Consider the following 18,413-nt stretch of genomic DNA (forward strand, 5'->3'; position numbering starts at 1 on the left):
TTTGGCAGCCTGTCTCAAGGCAGCGCCGCTGTGGCGGCCGCTTCAGTGGGCGTTTTGTAACCGGGGCGGGGAGGCAGCGCTGGGTCCCTGCAGGGCCTGGGGTGGGAGGCAGCTCCCCGGCCCTTCGGGAGGGGCCCGATCCTGCCTGGCCCTGGGGGAAACTGAGGCAAGGAGGGCAGAAAGGGGGGGCTGGAGGTGGCTGGGGGCTGCCCGGGATGGGGACAGAGCAGGCAGCGGGGACGTGACCCCAGAGCTGGGGCCTTCCTTTTGTCTTCGGGCTGGGGTAACGCGCACGCAGAGGGACAGACGGACAGAAGGACAGCCGGACGCTGATGGAACGGGCACCGGCAGCCGGGCAGGAGCAGGACCGGGGAGCGGCCGGGCCCTGCTCCGTCCCCGCCGCCCCCCGCCAGCCCTCGCCCCTCGGCCGGCCGCTGCCCGTGGAGCGCTCGCGGGCGGCTCCCCCGCGGCGCAGCCCCCCGGGGGCTTCGTTCTCGCCGCCGTACCCGCGGCACCGGGTGCTCCCTGCTCCTGCTCCCCGCCGGCCCTGCCGCTCGGGGCGCCGGGGCTTGGGGCGTTGGTCGGGGGGAGGCTCAGCACCGGCCCCGCCGCTCGGCGCCTCGTGGCCGCCGGTGACAGCGGCACCGGCACCGGCAGCGGCACCCGGCCCTGATCTCGTGGCGGTGCCGCGTGTTGGCAGGAGCTGCCCCGGTCAAACCTCGCGACCTCGGGCCGGCAGCGGCACCGGCACCGGCAGCAGCACCGGCAGTGGGCAGAAGTGCCGCGGGCTCCTCCCGGTGTGCGGGGACCGAGCAGCCGCGGTTCTGCCCCGTAAGGCCTCGGCACCGCAGGGCCCGGAGCATCCCCGGGGGCAGGGCTGTGCCCCCACCCCCGGTGGGATCCGGAGCCCCCCCCTCCAGCACCGTGACACCTGCCCGGGGGACCCTGCCCAGGGGACGGGGGGGGGGGGGCGCTTCAGCTCCTCCCTGCCGCTCGTCCAGAGCCGGGGCGGGTTGTGGGGTCCCCCCGGAGCCGCCCAGGACCCTTCGTCCTTGGGGAGGGGGCAGGCACCGGGCTGCGCACCCCCCGTGTTGGGCAGCTCCCGCCGGGGGGGGGGGGGGGGGCGCGGGTCGGGGTCTCCCCGCCACCAGCCCCGCTCCCGGGCGCGGGGATCCCGCAGGGGTTGGGGTGGGCTGCGAAGGCCGGGGGGGGGGGGGGGCACATTTGGGGGGGGGGGATGAGACCACCGTGGGGGTGTTGGGGTGTGCGTGTGCCTGGGGCGGGGGGCGGGGGGGGCTCGCTGGGCGCCTCCCCGGCTGCTGCCATCTAACGGCGGCGTGCGCTGGAAAATCCCGGCCCGGGGGGGGGGGGGGGGGGGCGCGCGGGGGCGGCGCAGCCGCGGCGGGCGCGGGGCCGGGATGCGGCTGGATGGGGCTGCGGGGGCTCCTCGCCCTGCTCCGCGCCGCCTTCTCCTCCGCCGGGGATGAGGTAGGGGGGGGCACCTGCTACCGACCCCCCCCCCCCACACACACACACCTCGGGGGGGGGGGGGGGCTCGGCTCCATCCCGGGGGGGGGTCTCGGAGCCGGGGGGGGGGCGGGGGGGGGGGTCGGGGCTGCGGGGACAAAGCGCGGACAATGCCGCTTTCATCTCCCCCCCCCCCCCCCCCCGCGGATAATTTGGGGGGGCACCGATCGGCTTCATCACCGGGCGGGGGGGGGGGTCTCAGCATCGCCCCCCCCCCCCCCCCCCGATATCTCCCAATATCAGCCCACGGAGCCCCACGATCGGCTCGCCCCCATCCCCAAACCTATCCCTCCGCCCCCCAGGTCCCCCCCCAGTCCTATCCTTAAAATCCTCGCCCTCAACCCCCCCCCCCCCAAAAAAAAAATCCCTGCCCCTCCCTGGGCGCCCTGCAGCCCCCAGCGCCCACCCCCAGCCCCTACGCGCTGGCTGGGTGGGGGTCCGGCCCTGGGGGGGTCCCTGCCCTGGGGGGCTCCCTGCCCTGGGGTGTCTCCTGGGGGGGGGGGGGCACAAGGGGGGGGGCAGAGCTCGGCGTTTGACGGTGACGTGTGTGCATGCAGCAGACGTGTGCGGGGGGGGTGCATGCGTGTGCACACGGGTGGGAGCATCCGGGGGGGGCGATGCTGTGCGTGGGCAGGGACACCCATGGGTGACCCCCCCCCCCCCATGAGCCCCTGCCCCCCCATGACCATGGCCCCCCCTTGGAGCCAGGCAGGACGCAGCGTGCGAGGGGCAGGCCTGGCCCCCGGGGGGGTGTTTGCTGTGGCTGGGGGGGGGGGTCCCCTGGGCCGTGCTCGCAGCGCGGTCGATCAGCGGGTGACAACAGCGCGGTTTGGTTAACGTCCCGGGGGGGCTCGGCCGGGGGCCGCAGCTGCTGGGGGGCTCAGATGTGGCTTCTGCTGGGGGGGCTGGGGGGGGGGGGCGGCTGCTGCAGCACTGGGGCGGCCGCGCTCCTGGCCCTGGGCATGGCAGGGCCGGGACCCCCCCCCCTTGTATCCCCCACCCCGTGTCCTCTGGTGCTGCCGCTGGGCTGGAGGGTACAGGGGTAAAGGGGGGGTACGGGGGGGGTACAGGGGGGGGTACCCAGACTGCCGTGCCCGGCTCTGCCCAGGCCAAGGATGCGCGGCACGGTGAGCGGCACGGTGCCATGGGCAATGCGGGGCAGTGCTGTGCGGGGCGGTGCTGTGCAATGGACAATGCGCTGCAGTGCGGTGCTGTGCGGTGCTGTGCGGTGCTGTGCGGTGCTGTGCGGTGCGGCGTGGTGCTGTGCGGTGCTGTGTGGTGCAGCATGGTGCTGTGCGGTGCAGTGCAATGGGCAGTGTGGTGCTGTGCAATGGACAATGCGCTGCAGTGCAGTGCTGTGCAGTGCTGTGCAATGGGCAGTGTGGTGCTGTGCGGTGCTGTGCGCCGCGCTGCTGCTTCCCCCCCCCCCCCCCCCAGCTTCAGCCTTCGCCGGCCAGATCCTGGCCCCGAGCACCCCGGGGGGCTGCGGGGGGGACACCGGATCCGATCCGGGGGTACGGCGGCTGCTGCGGTGCCGGGCGTGGGTTGTGGGAGCGGAGCCGCAGCCCCGGCCCCCCCCCCCCCCCCCAGACTCTGCAGCCCCCCCCCCCCCCCCCCCCAGACTCTGCAGCCCCGGCCCCCCCCCCCCGGTGTCTAGACGCTTCGCAAATGCAGGTGCCGCCAGCCCCACCCCGCAGGCTGCAGATCTCCAGCGCCGCCGCCAGCGGCTGCACCCAGCCGGCACTGCTGGGGGTCCTGTGAGTCCAGGGCACAGACCCCCCCCCCTCCCCACATCAACCCCCCCTTGTCACCCCCCCAGTCCCCCCCCCCACCAGCTGGAGCAGGAGCTGGGACGGAGGCCGGTGGGGTGCCCCCGCCCTGTGGCTGCACCGCCAGCCCCCCCCTATAGCTGGGGGGGGTCCCACAGGACGCCCCCCCCCCCACCCCGCTAAGGAGCCGCAGTGACCCCCAGGCTGCTGCGGCCCCCAGCAGCTCCCCCACCCCCCCTGCTCCAAGCCAAAGCTGTCGCCGCAGAGCTGGGGGGGTGCCGGGGAGGGGCCGCTCCGTGCCTCAGTTTCCCCGCTGTGCGGTGGGGGCGGTGCCCGCAGCCCCGGCTCCCAGCCCACCCCAAATGCAGCAGGACTCGGCACCCCGGCACCGCACGAGGCCCCCCCCCAACCCCATCCCTGCCTGCTGGGTGCTGGGGAGGGACCCTGGAACCCCCCCCCCCCCAGCGCCACCCCATCATCGCCGGTCACTGTGGCAACGGGAGGCTGAGCTGGGCCCGCAGCCTCCGCTCCGCATCCCGCAGCTCCCACCCCGCAGCTCCCACCCCGCAGCTCCCACCCCGCAGTTCTCACCCCATGCCCCGCGCCCATCCCGCAGCCACCAGGCACCGTTTTCCATCCCGCCTTGTCCCACCTGCAGCCCAGGTCTGGCAGCTGCTCCTGCCTCCATCCTCCCCCTGCCTCCATCCTCCCCCTGCCTCCATCCTCCCCCTGCCTCCATCCTCCCCCTGCCTCCATCCTCCCCCTGCCTCCATCCTCCTCTTTCCTCCTTCATCCTCCTGCTGCCCTCATCCTCCTGCCTCCCTCATCCTTCTGCCTCCATCATCCTGCCTCTCTCCACCTTCCTTCTTCATCTTCCTGCCTCCATCTTCCCCCTGCCTCCCTCATCCCCCCATCTCCATCATCCTCCTCCCTCCTTCATCCCCCTCCCTCCATCCTCCTCCTCCCTCCTTCATCCCCCTCCCTCCATCCTCCTCCTCCCTCCCTCATCCCCCTGCCTCCCACCCCCGTCCTTCATCCGTCTCCCCCATCCCCTGCCCTCTCTCCCTCTCCCCACACCCCGCAGCCCCACGCCCAGCCCTCCCTGGGGGTTATTTCCCTCCCCAGGGGTTATTTGCCCCCCCAGGGGAGGCGTGGGGGGGTCTTTGGGGCCTTTGTCTCCCGGTGGGATCCAGGGCAGCCCCAACACAGCGTGAGCAGGGTGCTGTGGGGTCCCCAGCGGCTTGGGGTGGCTTTTGCTGGAGACAAGGGAGGGGTGGGAACCATCGGGGTGCCCTGGGGAGGGCGCAGGGTCCCAGGGGTGCCTCGGTGCAGAGCGGGACCCCCCCCAAAATGTGCTCCGTGGAGGCAGAGGGGTCCTGGGGTGCCGGCGAGCTGCGGTACTGGGGGGGGGGGGCTCCGGGTGGGGAAGGACAAAGGCTGGGATCGATCCCAGCCACGGCCCCGGGCAGCCGCTGGCCCTGGCCCCGCAGCGGGACCAATCCTGCCCCAGTGCTGCGGGCTTGCGGGGGGGGGGACAAGTGGGGGGGGGGGTGCAATGGGATGGATCCTCCCCCCCCCCCCCCCATTCACCCCCTGTTTGCACACCCCCTGTTTGCACACCCCCATGCACACCCCCGTGCACACCCGTGGTGCTGATGAAGGCGGCGTGGGGCTGCCGCCAGCCGGACCCATGGGGTGGGTGGCGGGGGGGGCGGGCATCCCTGTCCCCATCCCCGTCCCCATCCCCCTTCCCATCCCCCCCCATACCCACTTGCACCGGGTGTGCCCCCCCCAGCAGGTGCGAGGGGCAACCCCAGCAGGGCAGGAGGAGGCTGGGGGGGGCCCAGCGTGGCCAAAGGGGCACGGATGGAGCCGGGGGGGGGGGCACGGTGGGGCCGGGGGTGCCGCTTGCTGGGGGCCCGGGGCTGGCGGTGCCGCGGGTGGGAACAAAGCGGGGAAATCGGCAGAAAAGGAGACAAAAGAGAGACAAAGGGAGCGGCGAGCTGGAGCTGCTGCGAGGGTGGAAATCAGGCAGGGGCTTGGGGGTGGGGGGGGGGGGCCGGGCTGGGTCCTTGCGCTGGGGACGTCCCCTGTGGGGACACGGGGGGGGGGGCACCAGGGGGGGTGGACCCTGCCCCACGGCACCGGCTCCAACCCGGGCACCGCAGGTGCCGGGGGGGCCGGGATCAGGGAGCACCCCGGGGGTGCTGCCCCAGCCCATTTTCACTGTCCCCCCCCCCCCCCCCCCGGGCCCCCCAGGCGCTGGAGGAGCTGAAGATGTCCGGCTCCATCGCCTCGTACGACCAGCTGGTGCGGCAGGTGGAGGCGCTGCGCAAGGAGAACACCCACCTGCGGCGGGAGCTGGAGGACAACTCCCACCACCTCTCCAAGCTGGAGAATGAGACCTCGGACATGAAGGTGAGCCTGGAGGGGGGGGGCTTCAAGGTGGGGGGGGGGGCTGGGGGCACCTGCACCACGGGAAGGGGCCCGTCGGTGGCTCCCCTGCGCCTCCCTCGTGTCCTTCAGGAGGTCCTGAAGCACCTGCAGGGGAAGCTGGAGCAGGAGGCGCGGGTGATGGTGTCCTCGGGGCAGACGGAGGTGCTGGAGCAGCTGAAAGGTGATGGGGGGGGGCTACGGGGGGCTTCGGGGGGGGTGGGCAGGGGGCCGAGCTGGCCGTCACGCCGCCGTCGCCGTCCCCAGCCCTGCAGCTGGACATCAGCAGCCTCTACAACCTCAAGTTCCCCGAGGCGGCGGGGGCCGGGGAGGAGAGCCCGCGGCACGCGGCGCCCTGCAGGGACAGGGACAGCGTCGGGGACCTCGGCCGGGCCACCCTGCGGCTGCTGGAGGAGCTCGACCGGGAGAGGTGAGGGCCGGGGTGGGGGTCTGGGGGGGGCGTAGGGCCGGCCGGGGGCTGGGGGGAGGCTGTCCCCGCTGACCGGGGCTGTGCCCCCCCTCCCCAGATGTTTTTTGCTGGGCGAGATCGAGAAGGAGGAGAAGGAGAAGGTGTGGTACTACGCCCAGCTGCAGAGCCTCTCCAAGCGCCTGGACGAGCTGCCCCACGTGGAGACGGTGCGTGGGGACCCCCCCCCCCCCCAACCCAACCAGGGGGTGCAGGGGGGGTCCTCCCCCCCGAAAAAAAATAAAAAAATAATAAAAAAATCCCCCACCCTGTGCTCCTTCCCCCCCCCCCCCCCCCCCAGTTCTCCATGCAGATGGACCTCATCCGGCAGCAGCTGGAGTTCGAGGCGCAGCACATCCGCGCGCTGATGGAGGAGCGCTTCGGGACGGCCGATGAGATGGTGCAGCGGGCCCAGGTGGGGGCCTGGCCTCCTCCTACCTCCTGTCCTTCACCCGGGGGGGGGGCTTCACAAACCCCTGCCCACCCCACCCTGCCCACCCCTGCTCCGGGCACCCTTGACCCAAGCCTTGTAAAATCCCCCCCCATCCCCGCAGCCTTGCACCTAGCCCTGGGCATTATTGCCCCAGCCCCACGCATCCTGGTCCTGAGCCCCACGCGCCCTTGCACCAGCCCTATACGTCCTTACACCAAGCCCATGCACCCTGACACCCGGCCCCAAGCACCCTCGTGCCCCCTCGCACCCCGCTTTTTGCACCCTTGCCCCCCCCAGCTCTGGGCTCTCACCCAGCCCCGTGCCTGCCCTGGGGGTGCCGGGGGGGGATCCGGGGTGGGGGGGGGGTCCCGGCCCTCGCTGACCCCCGCTTTGCCCCCCCAGATCCGCGCCTCCCGGCTGGAGCAGATCGACAAGGAGCTCATGGAGGCGCAGGACAAGGTGCAGCAGCCGGAGCCGCAGGTAGCGGGGACGGGGCTGGGGGGGGTCCGCAGCGGGGTCCGGCCCTGGTCCCCCGGGGCTGGGTGCTGGGGGGGGGTCTGGGCGCAGCCTCCCCACCGTTGTCCCCGTCCCTGTCCCCATCGGCGGCCGTGCGAAGGCACAGGCAGGGCTTTGTGTGACTCGGGCACCGAAATGGGCAGTTGCCATGGAGACGAGAAGTAGGCCACGAGCGGCGGCGGCGGGCGCCCGCCGAGCTCCCGCAGCGTCTGCCAGCGGCCGAGCCGCCGGGGCGGGCACAGGCACCCCGCCACCGCCACCGCCCCCGGCCCCCACCGCCCCCATCCCTCCGGCAGCCTCCATCCCTCCTCCATCAGCCTCCATCAGCCTCCATCAGCCTCCCTTCCTCCATCACCTTCATCCCTCCATCAGCCCCATCCCTCCACCGCCCCCAGCCCTCCATCAGCCCCATCCCACCACTGCCCCCAGTCCCACCACTGCCCCCAGTCCCTCCACCGCCCCATCCAGCCCCACTCGGACACCCCCCCCGCCCCCATCGCCAGCCCCCGCCGCCCACCCGCTCTCCTCGCCCACCCTTTTCCCCTCCCCGAGCCCGTTCTCGTGGCAGCGCTCCTTGCTCAGCCCTGATCCCAGCTCAGAAAATCCACCCGTGGCGCTGAGGAATGTGCCGTGTCCTGGCAATGCTGCCGGATCTAACGGCACAATTCGGGTCCTGAAGAGCACCCAGCCCACAGGGAGGGTGGCACGGGCAAGCGGGGGTGTTGGGGGGGGTGAGGGCAGCGCTGAAACCCCCCCCTCACCCCCCCCTGGCCTCTGCAGCTCTGCGGGAAGCTGCTGGGCACGGAGGGGGACGGCACCATGGAGATCCCGACCCACCCCGAGGACGGGGGCAGCAGCAAGGTGAGGGGCGGCCGTGCTGGGGGGAGCTGGGGGTGGGGGCCGTGGCAGCTCCTGACCTGACACCCCCCCCCCCCCCCCCCCCCCATGCACACGCAGGTGGAGGTGGTCTTCTGGCTCCTGTCCATGCTGGCCACGCGGGACAAGGACGACATGTCCCGCACGCTGCTGGCCATGTCCAGCTCGCAGGAGAGCTGCCTGGCCATGCGCAAATCGGGCTGCCTGCCCCTGCTCATCCAGATCCTGCACGACACCGACCGCGAGCCGGGCCCCCCCGAGAGCCCCGCCGGTGCCAAGGACGCCCGCATGCGCGCCAATGCCGCCCTGCACAACATCGTCTTCTCGCAGCCCGACGAGGGGCAGGCCAAGAAGGAGATGCGGGTGCTGCACGTGCTGGAGCAGATCCGCTCCTACTCGGAGACCTGCTGGGACTGGCTGCAGATGCAGAGCAGGGACGGGGGCAAGGGGCCGGAGGGCAGCGCGGGTACGGGGCTGCGCGGGGCCGGATGGGGTGGGTGCACGTGTACGGGTGTGAACAGGCGTGTGTGGTGCACGCAGCCACACGTGTCGGTGTGTGCCGGGGGAGGAGGGGATGGAGGCGGCTGTCGGTGTGTGTCGGCCCCCCCCAGGCAGCCCCTCCCGGCTCACCCCTGCTCTCCCCGCAGCGCCGGTGCCCATCGAGCCCCAGATCTGCCAGGCCACCTGTGCCATCATGAAGCTGTCCTTCGACGAGGAGTACCGGCGGGCCATGAACGAGCTGGGTGAGCGCGGGGCGGGACGGGGGTAAAAGCAGCAGTGCTGGGGAGGGGGAAGTCCGGGGGGGGGGGCTGGCTTGGCTCACCCCGTGTCCCATCCATCCCCCAGGCGGGCTGCAGGCGGTGGCCGAGCTGCTGCAGGTGGACTACGAGATGCACAAGATGACGAGCGACCCCCTGAACCTGGCGCTGCGGCGCTACGCGGGCATGGCGCTCACCAACCTCACCTTCGGGGACGTGGTCAACAAGGTCTGCGGGGGGGCAGCGGGGCGGGGAGTGGGGCCGGGGCAGGATGGCACTCACCGCGCTCATCCTCACCGCAGGCAACGCTCTGCGCCCGCCGGGGCTGCATGGAGGCCATCGTGGCCCAGCTGGCCTCCGACAGCGAGGAGCTGCACCAGGTGGGTGCCGCCGGCGGGGACGCCTCGGGGCACGGGGATGGTGCCCGCTATGGGGATGGTGCCCATGCCCACGGACCCCGCTCTGCCCTCCCAGGTGGTCTCGAGCATCCTGAGGAACCTCTCCTGGAGGGCCGACATCAACAGCAAGAAGGTGCTGCGGGAGGTGGGCAGCGTGGCGGGGCTGACGCAGTGCGCGCTGCACGCGGCCAAGGTGAGAAGCGGCACGGGTGGGAGCGGGCACCGCGGCACGGCCGGGGCTGACGCCGCCTCCCCGGGCAGGAGTCCACACTGAAGAGCGTCCTGAGCGCGCTCTGGAACCTGTCGGCGCACAGCACGGAGAACAAAGCCGCCATCTGCGGGGTGGAGGGGGCCCTGGGCTTCCTGGTGAGCACCCTCACCTATAAGTGCCAGAGCAACTCGCTGGCCATCATCGAGAGCGGCGGCGGCATCCTCCGCAACGTCTCCAGCCTCATCGCCACGCGGGAGGACTACAGGTGAGGGGCCGGGAGGGAGGCACGGGGTGGGATGGGGGGGGTCACGCTCACCGTCCTGACATCCGGAACCCCCATCCCACAGGCAGGTGCTCCGGGACCACAACTGCCTGCAGACGCTGCTGCAGCACCTGCGCTCGCACAGCCTCACCATCGTCAGCAACGCCTGCGGCACGCTCTGGAACCTGTCCGCCCGCAGCCCCCGCGACCAGGAGCTGCTGTGGGACCTGGGGGCGGTCAGCATGCTGCGCAACCTCATCCACTCCAAGCACAAGATGATCGCCATGGGCAGCGCGGCCGCCCTCCGCAACCTGCTCACCAACCGGCCCCCCAAGTACAAGGACGCCGCCGTCGTCTCGCCGGGCTCCTGCATGCCGTCCCTCTACATGCGCAAGCAGAAGGCCCTGGAGGCCGAGCTGGATGCCAAGCACCTGGCCGAGACCTTCGACACCATGGAGAAGCAGAGCCTGAAGAGCCAGAGCGCGAAGAAGCCGATGCGGCACATGGAGAGCCTGGTGAAGGACTATGCCTCCGATTCCGGCTGCTTTGACGATGATGAGGTGCCCAACATCTCCACCGGCGTGGAGACGGCCAGCGCCTCCGTGCTCTCCATGTTCCTGGGCTCCTCCTTCCTCCAAGGGCAGGCGCTGCCCCGGGCTTTGGCGCAGAGGCGCTGCCCGGAGCCGGAGAAGGACGACAGCGGCAAGCCGGCCGAGCCCAAGAAGCTGCCGCTGCCGGAGGACGACGTCTCGCTGGCCGCCGAGAAGCTGGCCAACAAGATCTCCAGCACGGTGGCCAAGATCGACAAGCTGGTGGAAGACATCTCCACCATGCACACGTCATCGGACGACAGCTTCAGCCTCAGCTCCGAGGACCACTGCCTGGACTGGCAGTACGGCCCCGAGGAGGCGCAGGAGGCGCGGGCCCAATCCTGCTCGCCCTGCCGCCTCTCCGACACCAGCGGCTTCGCCAAGCGCGAGAGCCTGAGCCGGGCGCGCGCGCTGCTGCGGCTGAAGACGGCGTACACCAGCCTGTCCAACGACAGCCTCAACAGCGGCAGCACCAGCGACGGCTACTGCACCAAGGAGCACATGAAGCCCTGCACCAGGGCGTCTTTCCTCGACTACCGGGACGAGCTGCAGCGCTACCAGAAGCGGCCCAGCAAGCTCGACCTCAAGAGCATCCTGGGCAGCAAGCCCGAGCCCCCTGCACTCAAGGCTGAGCCGGATAAGCCCGAGCAGAGGGAGCTGCCCGAACGGGGCAAGAAGACGGTGACTTTCCCCAGCCCCAAGGCGCTGGACAGGGAGCCAGAGAGGAAGAAGGAAGCGGGCAGCAAGCTCTCCCCCGACCCGCAGGTCCACACCATCAAGCTCTCGCCCTCGTACCAGCACGTGCCCCTGCTCGAGAGCCTGGCCAAGAGCAGCTCGGCTGCTGGCCACCACTCCTCGCTCCTGGGCCGAAAGCAAGCCTGGCTGCCGCCCGCGCTCCTGCAGACAGCCGAGACCCTCAGCAAGATCCCCGAGAAGCTGTCGGCCCAGCCGCCGGCCGTGGCGGAGCAGGAGTCGGTGCAGAAGTACTCGGTGGAAGACACCCCCATCTGCTTCTCCCGCTGCAGCTCCCTCTCCTCCCTCTCCTCGGCCGACAACGTGCTGGACGGGCAGAGCCACAGCGAGAATGACCTCGACAGCGACTCCTCGCTGGAGATCCTGGAGATGGAGGATGGGGACGGGGAAGCTGAGGATGAGAGGCAGGAGAAGGAGAAGGCAGATCTGGGTCCGGCCGCGGCAGTGGGGATGTCCCAGCCCATCACCATCCCCTTCCCGAAAAGAGACAAGGTCTTCCTGCGGGAGACGTCCCCCTCGCGCCAGGAGGACCACACGCCCTCCAGCTCCTCGGAGAACTACATCCAGGAGACGCCGCTGGTCATGAGCCGCTGCAGCTCCGTCAGCTCCCTGGGCAGCTTCGAGAGCCCGTCCATCGCCAGCTCCATCCAGAGCGACCCCTGCAGCGAGATGATCAGCGGCACCATCAGTCCCAGCGAGCTGCCCGACAGCCCCGGGCAGACCATGCCGCCCAGCCGCAGCAAGACGCCGCTCTTCGAGCTGGGCTGCCAGCCGGAGAAAGAGACGAGCCAGTTCAACATCCAGTGGGAGAACAACGTCAAGAAGTTCATGGAGATCACCGACTTCAAGGAGCGCTTCCAGCTGCCCCAGGACCTGGACTCCATGGTCTATTTCACAGTGGAGAAACCCAACGAGAACTTCTCCTGCGCCTCCAGCCTGAGCGCCCTGCCCCTCCACGAGCACTACGTGCAGAAGGACGTGGAGCTCAAGCTGATGCCCACCTTCCCGGAGAAGAACAGCCTGAACTTCGTGGCGCACGAGAAGCGGGAGGAGCGGCGGGAGGAGCGCTACCTGGAGGGCAGGCGGCGGGCCGAGCGCCCCGAGCCCGCTTCCGACGACGACATCGAGATCCTGAAGGAGTGCATCAACTCCGCCATGCCCTCCCGCTTCCGCAAGGTGAAGACCTCCCTGCTCTCCGGCCAGGTCCTGCACCCGCAGACCAAGAAGCCCGTCCACGTCCCCGTCTACATGCTGGTGCCCGCCCCCACCCACCCGGCCGTCCCCAAGCACCTGCGTGCCTCCACCCGGGACCTCTACAAGGACGACGACTCCTTCACCGACTCGGCGGAAGGGACCCCCGTCAACTTCTCCAGCGCCGCCTCGCTGAGCGACGAGACCCTGCGCTGCCCCAAGGAGGAGGCTGAGCCTCCCCGGGGCACGGGGAGGAGGCGAGAGGCCGGGGCCGTGGCCTCGCCAGCCCGCAGATCCACCTCGGGCAGCTCGGCGCCCACCCGGGCGAGCTCAGCCTGCAAGGGCAGAGCGGGCTCAAGCAGGACCAGCCCCGTGCAGCCGAGCAGAGGCCAAGGTGTGGAGGGGAAGCGGGGCCAGCCTCCACCCAGGACGGAGCTGGAGGTGGAGAGGAGCAGCAGCCCCAGTGCCCGGCCCCGCAGCCTGCCCGGGAGGAAGGATGCGCCACGGGAGGACGGGGACCGTGGCGGGGTGGCCTTCCAGTCGCTGTGCCACACCACGCCGACAGAGGAGGCCGTCTACTGCTTCTATGAGCACGACTCAGACGAGCCCCAGGCGGGCAGGGAGGTGCCTGGCAGCAGAACCCAGCCCAGCCGGGCACCCCGCAGGGAGCGCTGCGGCGGCTCTGTGCCCAGGAAGGAGCCCGAGCCCGGCGCCCGGCTGGCCAAGGCGAAGGCCAAGCTGCAGAACAACCTGATCGCTGACGAGACGCCGCCGTGCTACTCGCTCAGCTCCTCCATGAGCTCCCTGAGCGACGCCAACCCCTCCGAAGGCGAGGAACGAGGCCAGCCCTGCGGCACGGCCCCCCGGCAGCGCCCTGCAGTGGCAGCGGGCAGGGTGCGGGGCAGCTCCCCCAGCCTCAACTCGGAGGACGACCTGCTGCAGAAGTGCATCGGCTCGGCCATGCCGAAGCGCCGGCGGCCCTCGGCGCGCCGGAGGACGGCGGAGCGCAAGCTGAAGCTGAAGGGCAGCAGCGGGAGGGAGCGCAAGGCGGAGGCCAGGCATCGCCCCGAGGATGGGGGCTCGGATGGGGGCTCGGACCTGGACAGCGTGGAGTGGGAGGCGATCCAGGAGGGCGCCAACTCCATCGTCACCTGGCTGCACCAGGCTGCGGCGTCGCTGTCGCGGGAGCCATCCTCGGAGTCTGACTCCATCCTCTCCTTTGTCTCGGGGCTCTCGGTCGGGTCCACGCTGCAGCTCTCTCTGGACAGGACGGAGAAGAAACGGGCCGGGAGTGCGGCCGGACGGGAAGCGGAGAGGAGGGAGCACGCCAAGAGCTGCGGGGAGGGGAAGAAGGCTCCGGGCGCGCGTCCCGTGGGCAGCGGCAGTGCCAGGGTGGAGAGGAGCTCGGCCCCGACAAAGCCTGTGCCCAACCTGCCCGTGGTCTTCCGCGGCAGGACCGTGATCTACATGCCCAGCCTGGCCAAGGACGCCCCCAGCCCACGCGCCACCCCGAAAAAAGCCCCCGCGGCCAAGCCCCAGGCGCCGGCAGCCAAGAACCTGACCCTGAGCCAGCAGCGCTCGCGCAGCCTGCACCGGCTGGGGAAGCCGCCCGAAACGGGGGACCTGGCGCTGCCCAAGCGCAGCACCACGCCGCCCGCCCACATCGGCAAGGGGCCGCCCTCCTCGGGCTCGTCCCGCACCTCCACCCCTTCACAGCACGCCCCCAAGAAGCTGCCGTCGCCCTCCCAGCTCGCCAAGCAGGGCCCCGCGCTGGCGGGCAAGGCAGGCGGCTCGCCCTCCCCGCCCGGCCCCCCCAGCAAAGCCCCAGCCCCCAAATCCGCAGCCCCCAAGCAGCACAAGACACAGAAGTCGCCCGTCCGCATCCCCTTCATGCAGAAGCCCAGCAAGAAGGTGCTGCCGAGCCGCGCGGCCATGCCGGTGCTGGAGGAGCAGGAGGGCAGCAGCAAGGCCAAGGGCGGGGGGCCGGGGGGGGCCAGGAGGTGGCCGGCTCAACCTGGTGCGGATGTCGTCCGCCCGCTCCAGCGGCAGCGACTCGGACCGCTCCGGCTTCCTGCGGCAGCTTACCTTCATCAAGGAGTCCTCCAGCCTGCTGCTGCGGCACCGCGCCGAGCTCTCCCCGGCCACCTCGGTGGCCTCGCTGGCTCGCGGCGCGTCCCCGCAGCGCAGCCGGGCCGCCCTCCCCGCCGTCTTCCTCTGCTCGTCCCGCTGCGAGGAGCTGAAGGCGGCCAAGCCGGCGGCACCCGGACCGCGGCCGCAGGTCCCCAGGGCGCAGCCCGGCTGCAAAGCCCCCCCCCGCGCCCAAGCCCCCGCGCAGGACCAGCTCCGAGAGCCCGTCGCGGCTGCCGGTGAAGACGGGCGTCCCCGAGCCCTTCAAGAGGTACTCGTCCTCGCCCAACATCAGCGTGGCGCGGAGGACCGGCAGCCCGTCCTCCGTCCTCTCCGCCTGCTCCGAGGCCTCGGCGCGGCGGCGGAAGCCCGGCGAGGTGCCCGGGGGGGGCGGCAGAGAAGCCGCCGATGATGATGATGAAGGGCACCTGGCGCCGCATCCGGGACGAGGACATCCCGCACATCCTCAAGAGCACGCTGCCGTCCTCCGCCCTGCCGCTGGTGAGCGCCGCGGAGGAGCAGCGCCCCGGCCCCAGGAAGACCAGCGACGCCGTGGTGCAGACCGAGGACTTCTCCACCACCAAGACCAACTCCAGCACCTCGCCCACGCTGGAGAGCCGCGAGGGGCCCCAGCGCGCCCGAGATGGCGAAGCCCCGGCCCCCGCCAAGGCCACCGTGCCCATCTCCTTCGGCCACGAGGCGCCGGCTGGGACCTTCCCCGCCAGCCGGCACGGTTCCCCGAGCCGTGCCGCCCGCGTCACCCCCTTCAACTACGTCCCCAGCCCCATGGTGGTGACGGCGGTGGCCGACAAGGCGGTGGAGAAGATCCAGGCGTAGGCAGCCGCTGCAGGTGGAGCCTCGGCACGGTCCCATGCCGGGGCAGGATGGACCCCGTGGAGCCGCAGCGCCGACACCCACCCATGGGTGCTGCTGCCCGTGGGGACGGAGACGTGGGACAAGTGGAGAGCAGCGAGCGTCACCCCGACCCTCCCAGCTGCGGGTTTATTTCAATGCAGCCCCACGGGATTCCCTGCTGAAGACCTGGCAAAGCCTGGGGGAACCCATGGGTGGGTGGGGGGGCCGGGGCTGATGGCTGCACTCAGGCGCTTCTCGGTGCTGTCTCCTCCTGCCAACAAGTTCCCGGCGTGCTGCAGCCCCAGGGTGAGCAGGGGCCGCGTCCCCCACCCCGCACACGCACCCCGGGAGCACACCAAGCCAAGCCTTAATGCCAGGCCCCCGCTGCACGCTTGCGCTCGCACACCAGCACCGGCTCTGCCAGGCATCGCAGCGCCTTTATTGCCGGGGACGGGGATGTCCGCCCCCGCAGGGACACTGCCGGGGCAACGCAGGGACAGATGGGGCTGGGACACCATTTGTGCTGCTTGAGGCTGCTAATTAGGGTGCTGGCTGATTGCTATCGGGCGACGCACAGCTGTGGTGCTGGCGGGGGTTGTGGCGATGCGGTGGGTGGCGGCAGGGGACGCGGTGCAGGAGCTGGTGCTGGCGATGGTCAGGGCTGGGCGCTTGTTGTGGTCCCGGCTGGCTCGTCCTGGGGGGTTCCTGGGGTCCTGTCACCAGGCTGGGGGGTGCCCTGGGAGGGGACGGGGTGCTGAGGCGGCACTGGGACACCCAGCCCCGAGGGAAGGGTCTGGACCCCCCCCTGCAGCCCCCAGCCCCCCGGTGCGGCTGGCAGCGAGGAGCCCACGCGTCCCCGCGGCCGTGGACACGAGTCCATCCAGGACTGGATTACGCCCACGAGCAGGGGTCTGCTGGCCCCAAAGCACCGGGGACGCCCATGTCCCGGTGCCAGCCGGCCCCATGCACCCAGGGGTGGGCTGTGGCAAGCCCCCCCCCCCCCCCCAGTCTGGGTACCCCCGAGCCCCCCAAGGTGCCCCCAGGCCTCCCACCCCACTGCCCACTCATGCCTTTGGACAGGGGCGGGTGCCTTTGGCCCTGGGTACCAGCAAGATGTGGGGTCCCATGGGGGTCCCTGGCCCACAAGGACAGGAGAGAGGGCTGCGGGGCCACATGTAGGGCTCTCAGGGATGGACACAGGGGGGCGTGGGGGCCCCCATGGGGTCTACAATGAAAGGCACTGAGAAGGGCTGCAATAGGGGCGTGGGGACGGGCAGCAGGGCCGCAGGAACAAGCACCCACAGAAATGGGAGAAAACGGGGGGGCCACAGTCCCCGGGGACACCCCGTCCGCCCCCGACTGCCATCACCACGCGCAGCACCCCCGTGCGGGGACGCCAGCACCACCCCACGGCTCCGGGTTCAAGTGCCACCGCCCCGGCCCCGCTCTCCCCCGTCCGCCCCGTGCGCGCCCCTCGGCTTCGTCCCCGCGTGCGCAGAATCGCGCCGGGTTTGCGGTGTCGTGTCCCCCCCCCCCCCCCGCTGTATGTATGTACCAAGGATGTTATTTTACCAGGACTCTCCGGACAGTATTAAAAATGAAATCAAACCCGTGTCGATGGCGAGGGCAGCTCCGGCCGTGCCGCGCAGCCCCGGCGCAGCGTCCGCTGGATCCACTTCTTGTGGCCCACCGCCGAGGTGGCCACCGGCGGCTTGAGGGGGTCGCCGGGGCGGGGGCCGCTGAAGGACATCACCCCGGCCACCGCCGCTGGCTGTCCGCACACCAAGGGGCTCCCGGAGTCACCCTGGGTGGAGGTGGCGGTGGGGGCCTGGCCTCCCGCAGACCCCCGGGCAACCGAGGGGGTGACGCTTGGCGTCCCCTCGCCCCCCGCACAAAGCCCCCCCAGCCCCTCACCTTGGTGGGAACGGCGCCGCGGTGTCGGCCCTGGAAGCAGATCATGGTGGGGGCGATGCCGCCGTGCCAGAAGCGGCTGTTGTTGCACATCCTCGCGTCCAGCACCGCCACCTCCAGCTCCTGCAGCGCGGCCTCCGGCTCCCTGCGCCCGCCCCAGCCTGCCAGGCTGCACGCCGTGCCGGCCGCCGGCTCCCGCCGCAGCAGCGCGATGGGGCGCCGCGTCCTGCTCCGTGCCACCGTCCCCGACAGCTGCGGGCAGCGTCGGCGCCGGGTCACCCACCGGCTGGGGGGGGGGCTGGGGGGGGAGGTAGCAAAGCCAGCGCAGCACCCATGGGTGCGCGGAGATGTCACCGAGATGTGAAAGTGCTCCGAGGTGAGGAAAGGAAATGGCACCCAGCCCGGCGCAGCGTGACAGCCCCGCCGCCGGCGGTGTTTCCCGGCACCAACCGTCCCACGGGGACCCTCCCCAGCCCCACAGCTGCCCCGCGGCCGGCGCGAAGCCCACCTGGAGCAGGAGGAGGTCGTTCTCCATCGTCTCACGGTTGTAGTCGGGGTGGGGGCAGGCTGCCCGGATGGCGAAGCTCTGCGTGGCCGCCCCGTGGTCCCAGAGGTGATGCAGCCCCACCACCACCTTCCCGGGGCCCTGGAGCCTGTGGAACCCACGGGACATCCACGCGGGTGTCCCGACAACCCCCCGTCCCCCCCCGTCTCCGCAGCGGGGCAGGATGCGGCCGCTCCCCGCTCACCTCTTTGGGATGCAGTGCGCGGCCGTCAGCACCCAGCGCCGGTTCAGCAGGGCTCCCCCGCAGGCGTGGACGCCCCCAAACTGCACCGACACCATGTAGGGCCGGGAGTGGGGCTTGGCCTCGCGCCCCCCGATGATCCCCAGCCGTGACCGGCCCCGGGCTGACGGGGGAAGGAGAGCTCCTGGTGCTGCCGCTGGGGAGCGGGGATGGCCGCTCTGCTTCTCCACCGACCCCTGTGGCGATGAGACCCCGCTGGCCCCCCCGGCCCCCCCGTGGTGCTCACCCAGCCCGCCCGAGGGCAGGGGCAGCAGCAGCAGCAGCAGCCCCAGGCTCGCCCTCGCCTCCATGCTGCTCCCTCGGGCTCCCCGTGCTCGCGGCAGAGGCGACGCGAGGCTCAGGTGCGCGGTGCTGAGCCGGGGCAGAGGAGGGCTCTGATGATGTGCGAGGTGGGAGCACGGGCCCCCTGCTCTCACAGGAAGGGGAGAAGCAGAGCGAGCGCCTGAAGGTGTGAAAAAAACACCCGCAGAGACGCAGCCCCAACCGTCCCGTGGAGACAGCGGCGCTGAGCCACCCCCGTGCACCACCACC

The 18,413-nt window shown here is 71.7% G+C and overlaps 2 protein-coding genes across 6 annotated transcripts; one reads left to right on the forward strand and one right to left on the reverse strand.

The window, feature by feature from the left end:
- Nucleotides 1–1,377: 1,377 nt before the first annotated feature.
- APC2 (APC regulator of WNT signaling pathway 2) lies at nucleotides 1,378–16,773 on the forward strand. Its single transcript, XM_080565823.1, is given in 18 exon segments — nucleotides 1,378–1,488; nucleotides 5,556–5,714; nucleotides 5,823–5,913; nucleotides 5,997–6,159; nucleotides 6,257–6,365; nucleotides 6,497–6,610; nucleotides 7,031–7,108; nucleotides 7,925–8,005; nucleotides 8,102–8,486; nucleotides 8,668–8,763; nucleotides 8,867–9,006; nucleotides 9,081–9,158; nucleotides 9,253–9,369; nucleotides 9,438–9,652; nucleotides 9,735–14,178; nucleotides 14,180–14,491; nucleotides 14,493–14,687; nucleotides 14,689–16,773. Coding segments are annotated over 18 exon segments (7,296 nt in total). The 5' UTR covers nucleotides 1,378–1,428; the 3' UTR covers nucleotides 15,148–16,773.
- GZMM (granzyme M) lies at nucleotides 15,749–18,387 on the reverse strand. 5 transcript variants are annotated; one of them, XM_080565843.1, is made up of 6 exons: nucleotides 18,109–18,387; nucleotides 17,826–17,985; nucleotides 17,585–17,729; nucleotides 17,080–17,328; nucleotides 16,775–16,969; nucleotides 15,760–15,901 (listed from the first exon to the last, which is right to left on the reverse strand). In XM_080565843.1, the coding sequence occupies exons 1-6, from the start codon at nucleotides 18,170–18,172 to the stop codon at nucleotides 15,821–15,823; spliced, it is 894 nt and encodes a 297-aa protein (XP_080421969.1). In that variant the 5' UTR covers nucleotides 18,173–18,387; the 3' UTR covers nucleotides 15,760–15,820. The 5 variants fall into 5 exon arrangements, with proteins under 5 accessions (XP_080421968.1, XP_080421969.1, XP_080421966.1 ...); XM_080565842.1 differs by having other exon boundaries at nucleotides 15,749–15,889; nucleotides 17,826–18,387; XM_080565840.1 differs by having other exon boundaries at nucleotides 17,826–18,387.
- Between the last annotated feature and the right edge of the window lie 26 nt (nucleotides 18,388–18,413).

Source organism: Anser brachyrhynchus, assembly GCF_964034855.1.
Source record: "Anser brachyrhynchus genome assembly, chromosome: 23".
Taxonomy (NCBI): Eukaryota; Metazoa; Chordata; class Aves; order Anseriformes; family Anatidae; genus Anser; species Anser brachyrhynchus.